The sequence below is a fragment of the Orbicella faveolata genome, unplaced genomic scaffold, assembly GCF_042242905.1.
Source record: "Orbicella faveolata isolate gen_17 unplaced genomic scaffold, um_ofav_v1 contig_12, whole genome shotgun sequence".
NCBI lineage: Eukaryota > Metazoa > Cnidaria > Anthozoa > Scleractinia > Merulinidae > Orbicella > Orbicella faveolata.
Window position 1 is genome coordinate 27660140 of NW_028301539.1, and position 10949 is coordinate 27671088.

The 10949-nt window shown below is 39.7% G+C and overlaps 1 protein-coding gene across 2 annotated transcripts; it reads left to right on the forward strand.

Annotated features, from left to right (window-relative positions):
* Positions 1-40: 40 nt before the first annotated feature.
* On the forward strand, positions 41-6707 carry LOC110049401 (uncharacterized). Of its 2 annotated transcripts, none has more exons than XM_089283104.1 (5): positions 41-318; positions 413-1710; positions 2003-2086; positions 3103-3633; positions 4521-6707. In XM_089283104.1, exons 1-5 carry the CDS (start codon positions 264-266, stop codon positions 4773-4775), a joined length of 2223 nt encoding a protein of 740 aa, XP_089139230.1. In that variant the 5' UTR covers positions 41-263; the 3' UTR covers positions 4776-6707. The 2 variants fall into 2 exon arrangements, with proteins under 2 accessions (XP_089139230.1, XP_089139231.1); XM_089283105.1 differs by having other exon boundaries at positions 416-1710.
* Positions 6708-10949: the final 4242 nt, after the last annotated feature.

Sequence of the window (10949 nt, forward strand, 5' to 3'; positions counted from 1 at the left end):
ATTGGTTGGTGAGCAACGAGGTCTAAAACATTACGTAAAAAATATGGAAGGAATAAGTCTTTTCAATATTCCATTTTGATTTTAGTGAAATTTGTACACATGTATTCTGGTGTGAAAACCGTAGATTACGAGGGATATGCGCTCGATGCTTTTCAACTTTGTTGTCATATCAATTATTTACCTGCCAGGCGTTGCTGAAGGGACCGGTTTGCTCTCAAGTTTGTCTTGAAGCGGCACACCTCGCGACGTAGTGACTTAGCTAAATGGCTGAATCAAATCAAGAACCGATGTCCATTGAGGCATTTCGAGCAAAGAAAGGTAACCTTGAGCTTAAGTAATTATTGTCTTCTAGCTAAAAGTGAAGACTTTGTTGGCAAGGATTAATGTTTTGTGTGTTGTGATTTATGTTTAGCAGCCGCTTCGACGTCTAGTACTAGTGGCAGCAAAGTTTCTGCGAACTCATTGAATCCCTCGCCTTCGAAGTCTATGTCGGCCCAATCTCGGCCTACTAGTGCAAGTAGAGCGACTTCAGGGAGGCGAGCTATATCTACGGAAAATTTGAGTGGTGGCAGAGATCCTCCTCCACTTGATCAAAGACAAGAAAAAGTCAAGCTGCTTCGAGAAAAACAGGCCGAAGAAAGGCGTAGAAAAAATGAGGAACGAAGAGCCGCCTTTGAAGAGAGGAGGCGGAAAAAGGAGGAGGACGAGAAAGAAAGGTGGGCTACACTAAAAGAGCAGGCCGCTAAACGTGACGTTTCTAAGCCAAATGCATCACTTTCAAAACCCGGTACGGGTAGAAAACTTCCAACACTACCTCAGGAAGGTAGTGCTAAGCGACCAGGCAGTGCTGTAGAGCGGCCATCTTCATTACCAAAGCCACTGGCGAGACCTTCTACTGCTACAACTGCAAGAAGTCCTCTTCGAAATAGCGCTGACAGTTTATCTGGAGGCTCAACACCCAAAGAGTCTCCAGCTACCACCCCCAGTGGCTTGCAACCTAAAAAATCTCTAGTGGGAAGTAAGTCTGCTTCAGCAAGCAATTTAAACAGCTCATCTGCAGCAAATCGCCGAGGCAGTGGTGGCTCTTTGCAACAGAGACCATCTTCCAAGCCTAGGATGCGGTCAACGTCGACACATTCTTCAGCTCTGACTCTGGATAACCATAACTCTAAAAACAGTACAAGTCAAGAATCATTGATACCACCTGCAGGAAAACTAGCCAAATCTCATTCTACTAGTTCTATTCACAAAGTTGGCCAGCATAAACCAACAACAGATAAAAGCCATAAACCTGAAACAAAGCATAAAGCGGGAGTTACAGATGAAGCAACTGCAAAGCAGGCTTTGGCAGAACGGAGAAAAAAAGCAAGGGAGGAGGCAGAGAGACAAGCTGCTCTGGATAAGGAGCGACAGGAGGCAGAGAGGTTGAGAAAAGAAGAAGAGGAAAGGAAGAGGGCTGAAGAGGAGGCCAAAGAAGAAGCAAGGATGCGTGAGCTTGCTGAGCTTCTTCATAAGCAGGAAGAAGAAAGGTTGCGCATCGCAGCAGAGGAGAAAGAGAAAAAAGAACGAGAGGATGCTGAAAAGGCTGCTGCTGAGAAGAAGCGTAAAGAAGAAGAAGAACAGAAAATGAGAGAGTGGGAAGAAAAGAAAGCACAAGAAGAGGAAGAGAGGCGAAAACAAGAGGAAGCTGCCAGACTAGAGAGAAAAAGGGTAAGGAGTGAGGAATTAACTCAACATATTAAAAACAGAACAATAATGATGTTTCATTTTTTTGAAATCGAGCACTGGTCCATTAATGGTAAAATGTGTGTAGAAGAACCCAAACATGACAAACCCTCATTGTCCCAGTCCCTTTTCACTTTGTCTTATGAGTGTGTCACTGTGACTAAACTAAATTAACCTTTCACTACCAACCTAGTAAAGATAGATGTATTAAACACTATGTTTCATTATAAGGCCGTGAATGATGTCTGAGTTCTTTCAATTTCTTCTCTTGTTTCAGCGAGTTGAGCAAATAATGAGCAGAACAAGACAAACTGCGAGCCCAAATACCACAGAGGAAAGCAATTCATCTGCAGTGGGAAATGTAGGTTTCCTAAAGGATTGTTCAAATACTTTTCAGGGTACAAAGAAAACCACTTTACCGGCTTGCCCATTAGGCAAGCTGTACCTACCATTATTCTAACCTGATTCAGTTTTTTTGTAATAGTTGTTAGTCCACCATCTTTCCTAACCTTTCCTTGCTACAAACCTTTTTTTCTTGTGTACATTTGGAGGTCTGTGTTTTAGTTATCCTAGTTTGCTGAAATGGCAGGTTTAAGGATTAACAAACCAGCAATATTTTCAATCTCCTACAGATTTATCATTTTTTCTTGTTGTTCAATAGACCACAGGGCTTGAAAAAAACTTGAATTCCATCTTTCCCTTTGGACAAGCAGCTCTCAAATTTTGCTTGCCCTGGGCAAGTCTGAGTTTTCTCTTTTTTATTTTCATTGTCAGACAACTTGCTTGAGCTATGGCCAATCGGGCAAGTGACAATGAAAAGTTACTTGCGCCCCTAGAAAATCTACTTGTTCCGAACAACCGGACAGTACTTTTTCTAGCCCTGGTCCATATTCGTATTCTTGGTATATAAGGCGGGGATTTTTTCAAATGCAAATGACATTAATCCCATTTTAACGATATTCCCCCGTGTGAGCCTCCATTGCAAGCCAGTTCCAGTCCAATACCAAGAATACAATGTTTTATATCGTTTGCACGTTTATGATTATTGCCTTTTTTTAATAATACTCTTACCGGTACTATGCTTTTGTAATGCTGTAATGATTTATAGTTCCAGGAGTTTCATTAACGTTTTCAGCGGGAGCTTAGGGCAACTGGTTTTGACAGACTGGTAAACAATTTTGAACTGAACTTCTTTTTAAGAAGAGCTTTCCTCTAGATGGTCAACCAGGCAGGCAAAATCATCCTCACAACTGGTCAATTTGTTCAGTGCCCAGCGATTGATGAAACCCCTGTTTATGGCCATGCAATGCACTCCTTGTTTTTGTCTTGACAAACTTTTTTTAGGGTTTAAAATTAGTTATCTTTATTTGATTTTAGCAAGAGACAACAGATCCAGAAGATACAAAAAGAAAAGTGAATGAAATCCTTCAGAAAGTCAAAGGAGTTTCAGGCAGTCAAAGTGCAATGGGCCATATCGAAGATGAAGATTCTTCAATCCTTGTTGCTGATGCTGACGAGGCACAAGAGAATAACAATGAATTTGATTCTTCAGGAGCAGTGAAGGTTTCATCAGACAGTACAACATTTTCTAGTATAGATCCTTTAGATGAATCAACTTTCCGTCCGGTGCATGTGAATGGAGATCATTCTTCTACTTCACCAGTATTTCACAGGGAATCAACAAACAGCAGTCATGAGGTGGATGTGTCTTCGTCATCTAATTTAATAACTGTGGAGCAAGAGTCAATGGACACGCTCAACTCAGACAGATCAGCAAAGAATGAACTTGAACAAGAGACTGTGTCATTTCAATATAGCGAAGAGTTGTCTACAAGAGGTGATTTTGATGTTAATGGAACAGCTCAAGTCTCTGAAACTGATGAACTACTAGATACAGAAGCCCCCATGGTAAGCCAAATTCATACAGTGTATTTTATCTTAACTGATATTCATAAAGATGTTATTTGAGATCAACTTTTTTCTATGGAAATAGTTCACTCAGCCATTTTTAAAAGCCCACAATGTGTGAATGTAATGCAAATTGTGTAAACTTGTAAAACCAGATTCAAGATGAATCTGGCACCAATGAAGAAACGTTGTGTGTGTATTAATTAAGTGATAGCGAATCATTTCTTGGTTGGCTTTAAACTAAAATTAGTGGTACAGTATTTCCACTAAAAACTGCCATTGTCATTTTACTGGTAAATTTCTGTTGTTAAAGAGAAAAGTAGAAGAAATGCCTTGATGTTGCTTTGCAACATGATGTTGAAATGTGTCAAAAAAAAATGTCAACCATTGCTTCAAAGAATTTTTTGGGGCCACTTCTGATAAAATACAAATATTGTAAATTAAATTAAAAGGAGATAAAAAAGTAATAGTTTTTCTGCTCACAGTTTGATTATCTACTCATACATGTAATTTATTTATACTGATAACAATTATTTTTAACAGGAAATCTGTTAGTAAATTGTGGTTACTATTTACAGGGCTCAAAACAAACTTGAATTCCAGCTTGCCCTTCAGACAAGCAACTCTCAAATTTTGCTTGCCCTGGTCAAGTCTTAGTTCACTCTTTTGTTAATTGGTTGGCAGACAACTTTCCTGGGCCCTTGCTTGTTGGGCAAGTTAGAGTGAAAATGTTTTATGCCTGACAGGAAAATGTAGTTGTTCCGAATGACCGGACAGCACTTTGCTGAGCCCTGTATATACTGAATATATTGGAGTGCTGTGTAATTAAATTGAGCTTGTGATAGTTGTTTTATTTAGTTGTCATTGTTTGTTCTTTCACCCACAAGAGGCGTATTCCTGAAACCAACCAAGACTCACCCAAAGAAGATCCAGGAATTGTAAACAGAGATTTAAATGGAGCTGAGGATGAGGAAATACTGTGGCTACAAATAGAGGCCACCATGAAAAAGAGACAATCTCATGCCATTGAGACTCTAGAGAACCTGGGTGTTGTTGCTGAAGGTGATGAAGATGACGATAGTGAAGAAAGCCAGCTGTGGAAAGTGGTAGAAGGAAAGGCACAACTAACTGAGGTTGTATAATGCAAAAATAAGCAGCAGAGAATTAAATTAATGATAGGATGGAAAATGTCCCAAATTTCTAAAAGCAAAAAGGAACATTGTCTCCAGGGGTACAGTATTCTCAAAATTGTGATTTACAGGCCTAGCTCATGAACCCTTCATTGACTTTATTTAATTAAGCAAGAGAATGCAATTCAAAGTCTTTAATTTATGAAAAGATCTTTCTGAATTCTAGTCAGATCAAAAAAAGAGGCAAATCTTGAAAACATAAGCATCATATTGGACTGTTTTTCCTTTATAAACCTTTCCTACGTTAGCCATACTACAGTGTAGCTTTCTAATGAGTTCTTGTCAATCCTTGTGTACCATCTTACATCTTAAATTAATGCAATCCATTACTCTGAGGTTTCCAGTGATTTTTGTTTTCCAATCTGAGCAAAAGAACAGTAATGCTCTTCAGACTTTCCATAATCTGGCTCCATGGTACTTATAAACAATCGCAGGATCAGCTTGAGCAGTTTTAAGAGAAAAACACAAACTGTGCCTCTTGGTGGCACAATTCCTTTGAATTATTAAAGCGGTAATTATTTATGACTAAAAATTATTTACAGTTGATGACAAAGTGGTTCATCTACATGTGCTCCACTATGTAATTTTGATAATAAAAAACAAAGCCAAGAAGGTCTCAGTAAGTTTCCAAGTTAAAGAATTGTTTTTGTGTGTAATTTTAGTACATATAACTTGATCTTTCTTTGCTCTTGGTTAATTTACATGTCTATTTAATAACACCAATTGTAATGTTAATTATGGTCGTTGATAAAATTTTGACAGACTGATTCAGGTCAGTCACTATGAATTATGAATTATTGTTTGGAACAGTGTTCAAAACAGTGGCTTGAATATGGAAAATATTATTGCTTCATGGATCAGTTGTTCACAAGCTTTTCAGCTCTAATTTAGGAGTATGTTCCACAGAATATCCACACTCCCCGTCCCCACAGTTTAGCTTTAAGTATGTTCTTTGTTTTCAATTTTGGCTTTTGATGCCCTCCCTCCCCTCCCCACCTTATGTCCTTACTTTGGTTGGATATTCTCAAAAACCTCACATTTAATGTTAGCCAGGCTTTCTTTTGTTTACAAGTCAGAGTACTTTTCTCTGCAAATAAGAATTTTACCAGATTAAACAATCTTTTGAACAATGTGGCAGTGAGGTACTGAATAAGGGCAGAATCTAAACTACATGTACTGTAGCTGTTATGTTTCGTTGGTAAAGTTGGTAAATGAAATAAAGCCAGACAATATGCTCAACCAATCAGAGCAGAAAAAACAAATTGTGTCTTAGCTGGCATACACGCATGCCTGTACTGAAATTGTGTGGTTCCCAAAAATATTCATACTCTTCCCTAAGGAGGGTCATCATAAATCTTGGACTTTTGGAAATTACTTTCTCTACCCACTGTATAAACTGTTATTAATAGTGGATGTTTGAGCAGAGTTGTGAGACCATCTTACTGCTCAAGTGTCTTCTTATGTGGGTTCCCTTGAGTTTCAATGGGATCTTCTGCTTGTTAATTAAAAGTACTGGTTAGCAATTTTTTAAGCAGCTTTGTGTAAAAGGGGTCCAATTTTCAGACTCTTGTTTTTACTTGAATATTGTATTTATTGTGCTGCTGGCAGCAAGGCCTCACAAGTCTCCTTGTGTTAGTGTAAAATTGAAATTCTAGTGCAACTAGGTCAGGACATTTACAGCATGCATGGTGAATATCAAGTTTCTTATCTTGTGCCCAGATCTCCCACACTCTGGAGTGGGATCTGGGCATGATATTAATTAGTTGTAATTTTTCAAAGGAGAATTTCTGTGCATGGTATTTTTGTGGTCAATAACAGCAATTAATAAGCTGGTTAGGAATGTTAAATGGAAAAAAATAATAAAATGGGATTATAATTTTTAAATCATTTTGTAGTTTCTTTTTTACCCAAATTGTTATTTTGCTCACCATATGAAACTGTCGTCACAAACAGTTCACTTGGAACCATCAATTTTAATTCAGGGTAGACATACAGGTTATTGACCAAGCGTGAGGTCCAGATGGCTGGATATCAGCCAAGTTCTTTTTTTACATGTTTATGGACAGAGACTGAGTCAAGGTCTATCAAGATGCAGACAAAGAATGGGGCCAATATCCAGCCATCTTGACCGAATAATCTTGGTAAATAAAAGATTTACTCTATAGCTTTGGGAGAAATTTTTCTTGAGGGACACAGCGGGTAGTCCCGAGTGGGCAAGATAGTAGACTACTAGTAGTCCCTCTTTCGCTTAGTCCGTCGCGCGTGACGCGAAAGAAAACCGCGAGAAAAAAATGGCCGCGCGAAATCCTGGAGGCGAGGAGCACGCTCCTAGCCCCCAGGATTTCGCGCGGCCATTTTTTTCTCGCGAATTTCTCTCGCGTCACGCGCGACGGACTAAGCGAAAGAGGGACTACTAGTAGTCTAGCAAGATAGTGCCATTTTGCACGTCTGTGTAGCCAATCACAGGGCAGGATTCGGTTGTCGCACCTTTAAGGGGTTAAAAAGGTGCTTTTGGTACCTCTTCGGATGTTCAGCCTCAAAATGTTCACAGCGGGAGTTATCGCGGTACGTTTTAGGATAATTGAGCCGAGAGAAAAATACGACAGGAGATCATGTGTCGTTTTAGAATTAGTACCTCTTCGGGGTTAAAAAAATTCCAAGCCACACCCACAAAGAAGGTTCGTGGTACCTCTTAACGGTTCTTCAAAATTTCCGACGAGCGTCTCCGTTCTGTTATATTACAACCCCCGGGGAGTTTGCAAAATAGTTTTCAGTGAAATGAGAAATAAACGATGAATTCGTCGTGAACCTTTATTTCGATTACGTTTTCTGTTACTTTTGACTTCTATCATCAAGTAATGAACATTGCATAACCACGAAAGACAATCCGATTCTCTGCGTTAGTTTTCAAAACAATGCAGAGAAATGGCAAAGATGTCGAATGAGTCTGTGCTTTGGACATTAAGTTTCAAAATCTCGTAAATTCTCAGTCGGAGTTGGAGTGAAAAATGTTGTCTTTTTTTTCGAGTTACGTGTTGTGCCTATGTTATTTGCCGTGAATTGTAAAAGGACCTTTTCATTTTCCGTGAAACGCGATCTAGACCCATCCCCCCTTCCCCTATACCTCCCTCGAGCTTTAAAACAATGAATTCGAATTCGTAGTTTACTCACAGGTAGATGGGCCTATAATAGGTGGGTGGGGGAGGGGGTCTTATTGCCGGGAGGTCCTCTAAGAGGCAGTTTTCGGTACTACGCATACATTATCAGATCTCATTCAGTGGATATTAAGCACTTAATGATTAGCCAAGGAAAACAGTCAGTTTTGTTTCCCCGAGACCCTCAATGTTCCCGGAGGCGAAGCCGAGGGGAACAGTCTAGGGGAAACAAAACTCACTGTTTCCCGCGGGACCAGTCATTAAGTGTTTTGTTATACCTCCCTACTCAAAAATAGAAAAAAATGCGGAGAAATCGTTTGCTTGACGCCGGCTGGCCATTGCTCACAAATTTGCCGCGGTTTCAAGGAGCACGAGGTGATCACGTGCGAGTCGAAAGTTCAAGTTATTATTTCCCTGGGGAGTTAGTGAGTTTTGTTCGCACTAGGGAGTTAGTGAGTTTTGACCCACCACTCGTGACACGTTCTTCTCCAATCGGAAAGCGTATTTGAGTTGGGAGGTATAACAATGGGGCTTAACCGTTAGCCGCAAAAGGGCCAAAAATTTGACCGTTAGGCGTAAAAATGCTTAAAATTTAACCGTTAGCCCGTAAAACAAAGTGAAAACCCTAAACCGTGAAAAAAAAATTTAAGGTCTCAATTGTCTTCTGAAGAACTCTATTTGCGTATCGTTTAACGACGATCAACGACGGTCACTGGGTTATGAAATAATCCCGGAACCCAAAATCGTTGATTCCACCAAAAGGTGCCAAAGGGTACGTCATTCAATAACACCCTATGAGCCCTAGTTGGCATCGTTAATGAACAACAACGACATCCAAGGTTCCAATCTTTGATTTCGCGAGATCGACGGATGCTAATGATATTTAATATGGAATTTTAGTTGCTACTTCACTTTTCACTTTTGTCCATAATTCCCTGGAGGGTAATGGGCCAGACACTAGTTGCTACACAAACCGATAAATACGATGAAATGTTGTATGTTGTTAATTTCCATGCAGTTTGCTTTAGCTTTTCACCAGCTAATTGAGACACTGAAATTTCTTGTCATTAATTATAACGACCACATGGCCAGTCCCCATACTATTATAGTCAAAAATCCTTCCCTAAGAAGAGGTGACGTGCTAACGAGTTCGGCAATTGTTTTCCGTGGAGCAAAAAGATAAATAGAAAAACTGTGGATCGAACGGAAGATAAGGAAGCAAAATACTGTTCAGTTTATGTTCGTTTTCACCGGGTTGACATGCACTTGCAGGACATCGATTCCGATGTTTAAGAGTAAGAAGGATCGCCGGTCAATTTTAAGCTTGGGCTGCCTGTGAAGTCATTTAACAGAATGTGTAATTACTAGGAATCAAGTCATGTATGTCGTTTCAATTTCTCGACTGTCAAAGGCAAGCTCAATTTAAATTGCTTTGGGAGACGATTTTTACAAATACGTGTTGTAAACTACATCCGTGCATGAAGGATATTACCCTGAAAAGCCCCGTATTTAGTTAGTAAAGTATCAAGTCTGCCTCAGACTAATCGGTCTACATCGCTGGGGCCTGTCGATATCCGTAGCATTAAGCACCAAGGAGTATTTCTTCTCCCCCCTCCATGGGATGCTAGTCTGTAACCCGTGATATCTCCAGTTGAGTTGATTCGCCGGTACCCATTTATAAACCTGGGTGGTGAGAGGCACTGCGAGAGTTACATGTAAGTGTCTTGCTCAAGAACACAACGCAGTGACCCCGGATGGGATTCGAACCCAGACCGCTCGATACGGAGTTCAGCGCGTTAACCATATAAGGCCACTGCGCCTTCAGTATTTAATTGGAATAATTGATAGTTAGATCTTATTAGCTGTGTAAATACTATATGTATCATGTGATATCTTTCCTGTTCTACATTGTCAAGAAATATAGGGTAACTGCAATGATCAAATTCAAGAGAAGATAAACTATAGCTGCCTTGAGCAGGTAGAGAAAGGTTGATCAGTTGAGTTGAAATGAATGAACGGAAGTTTGTGTATCTTCATAAATGTACATATAGAGCGGTTTTCATTTCAGTGTCGAAAAGAAATTGCTTTCGCGTCAACTACGCTTCACGATTGGCTTAAAAAAACTCGCGCTACTTTTTCATCCAATTAGAAGCAAAACCAAAACCAATCATGACTCGTTCGCACGCGTTTTCCCGCGCTTTGCGTCAGCTACATATAATTACTTCGAGTTTTGATTGGTTTACTGCATTGTCTGAGTCCTTTGTGATTGGACAGAATAATTACTTTGGTTTTGGTTTTACGACACTCAATTGAAAACCGCTATATATAACAGGTTATTGTTGGCTCTAGAGTTCCCTTTGATATCAGATTGCAACCTGCCTTAAGATAATATATGTGGAAGCCAACGAATATTGCATTCATATATACTCTGACGCAATTATAGTACCAGTGAACTTAAAACTATCAGAGCTATCACTTTATTACTACGGTTCATTATATAAACTGTGGGATAACCGTATATGCGAAATAAGTCACAAAAGCTACAAAATAGAGCAGCCCGTGTTTTGGACCACCCGTAGAGTTCCGATAGTAGCGACCCTCGTTACTTTCGGAATTAGCAGCCTTTGGGGGTCGCTACTTTCGGGAGGTCGTTACTTTCGGGGAACAAAAATCGTTTACAAGTAGAGCTAGGCTCGATTACCAGCCGCTGTTCGGGAAAGGAGTTCCGCGGGGAGGAACGTAGACCGGACTCGAGAAAGCGGCGGAAATCGAGCCTAAAATAGAGCTGGCGCAGGCTTTTTTTCCGAAATAAAAAATGAACAACATAAAATTAAAAAAAGAACAACATTTTATTTGCATTCCATATGTATAGATTGTGTTTCATAATAAGAAGGTAACTATGATAAATACAGCAATAATAAAAAAAATCAATATCAAGACCAATAAACAAGTGAAACAAAATTCGTCTATC

Bases quoted from the DNA above. Each gene is read 5' to 3' on its own strand.
- LOC110049401 (XM_089283104.1), top strand. From the start codon at position 264: ATGGCTGAATCAAATCAAGAACCGATGTCCATTGAGGCATTTCGAGCA. The intron at 319-412 runs GTAACCTTGAGC...ATTTATGTTTAG, and splicing joins GGCATTTCGAGCAAAGAAAG to CAGCCGCTTCGACGTCTAGT. The intron at 3,634-4,520 runs GTAAGCCAAATT...TTCACCCACAAG, and splicing joins TAGATACAGAAGCCCCCATG to AGGCGTATTCCTGAAACCAA.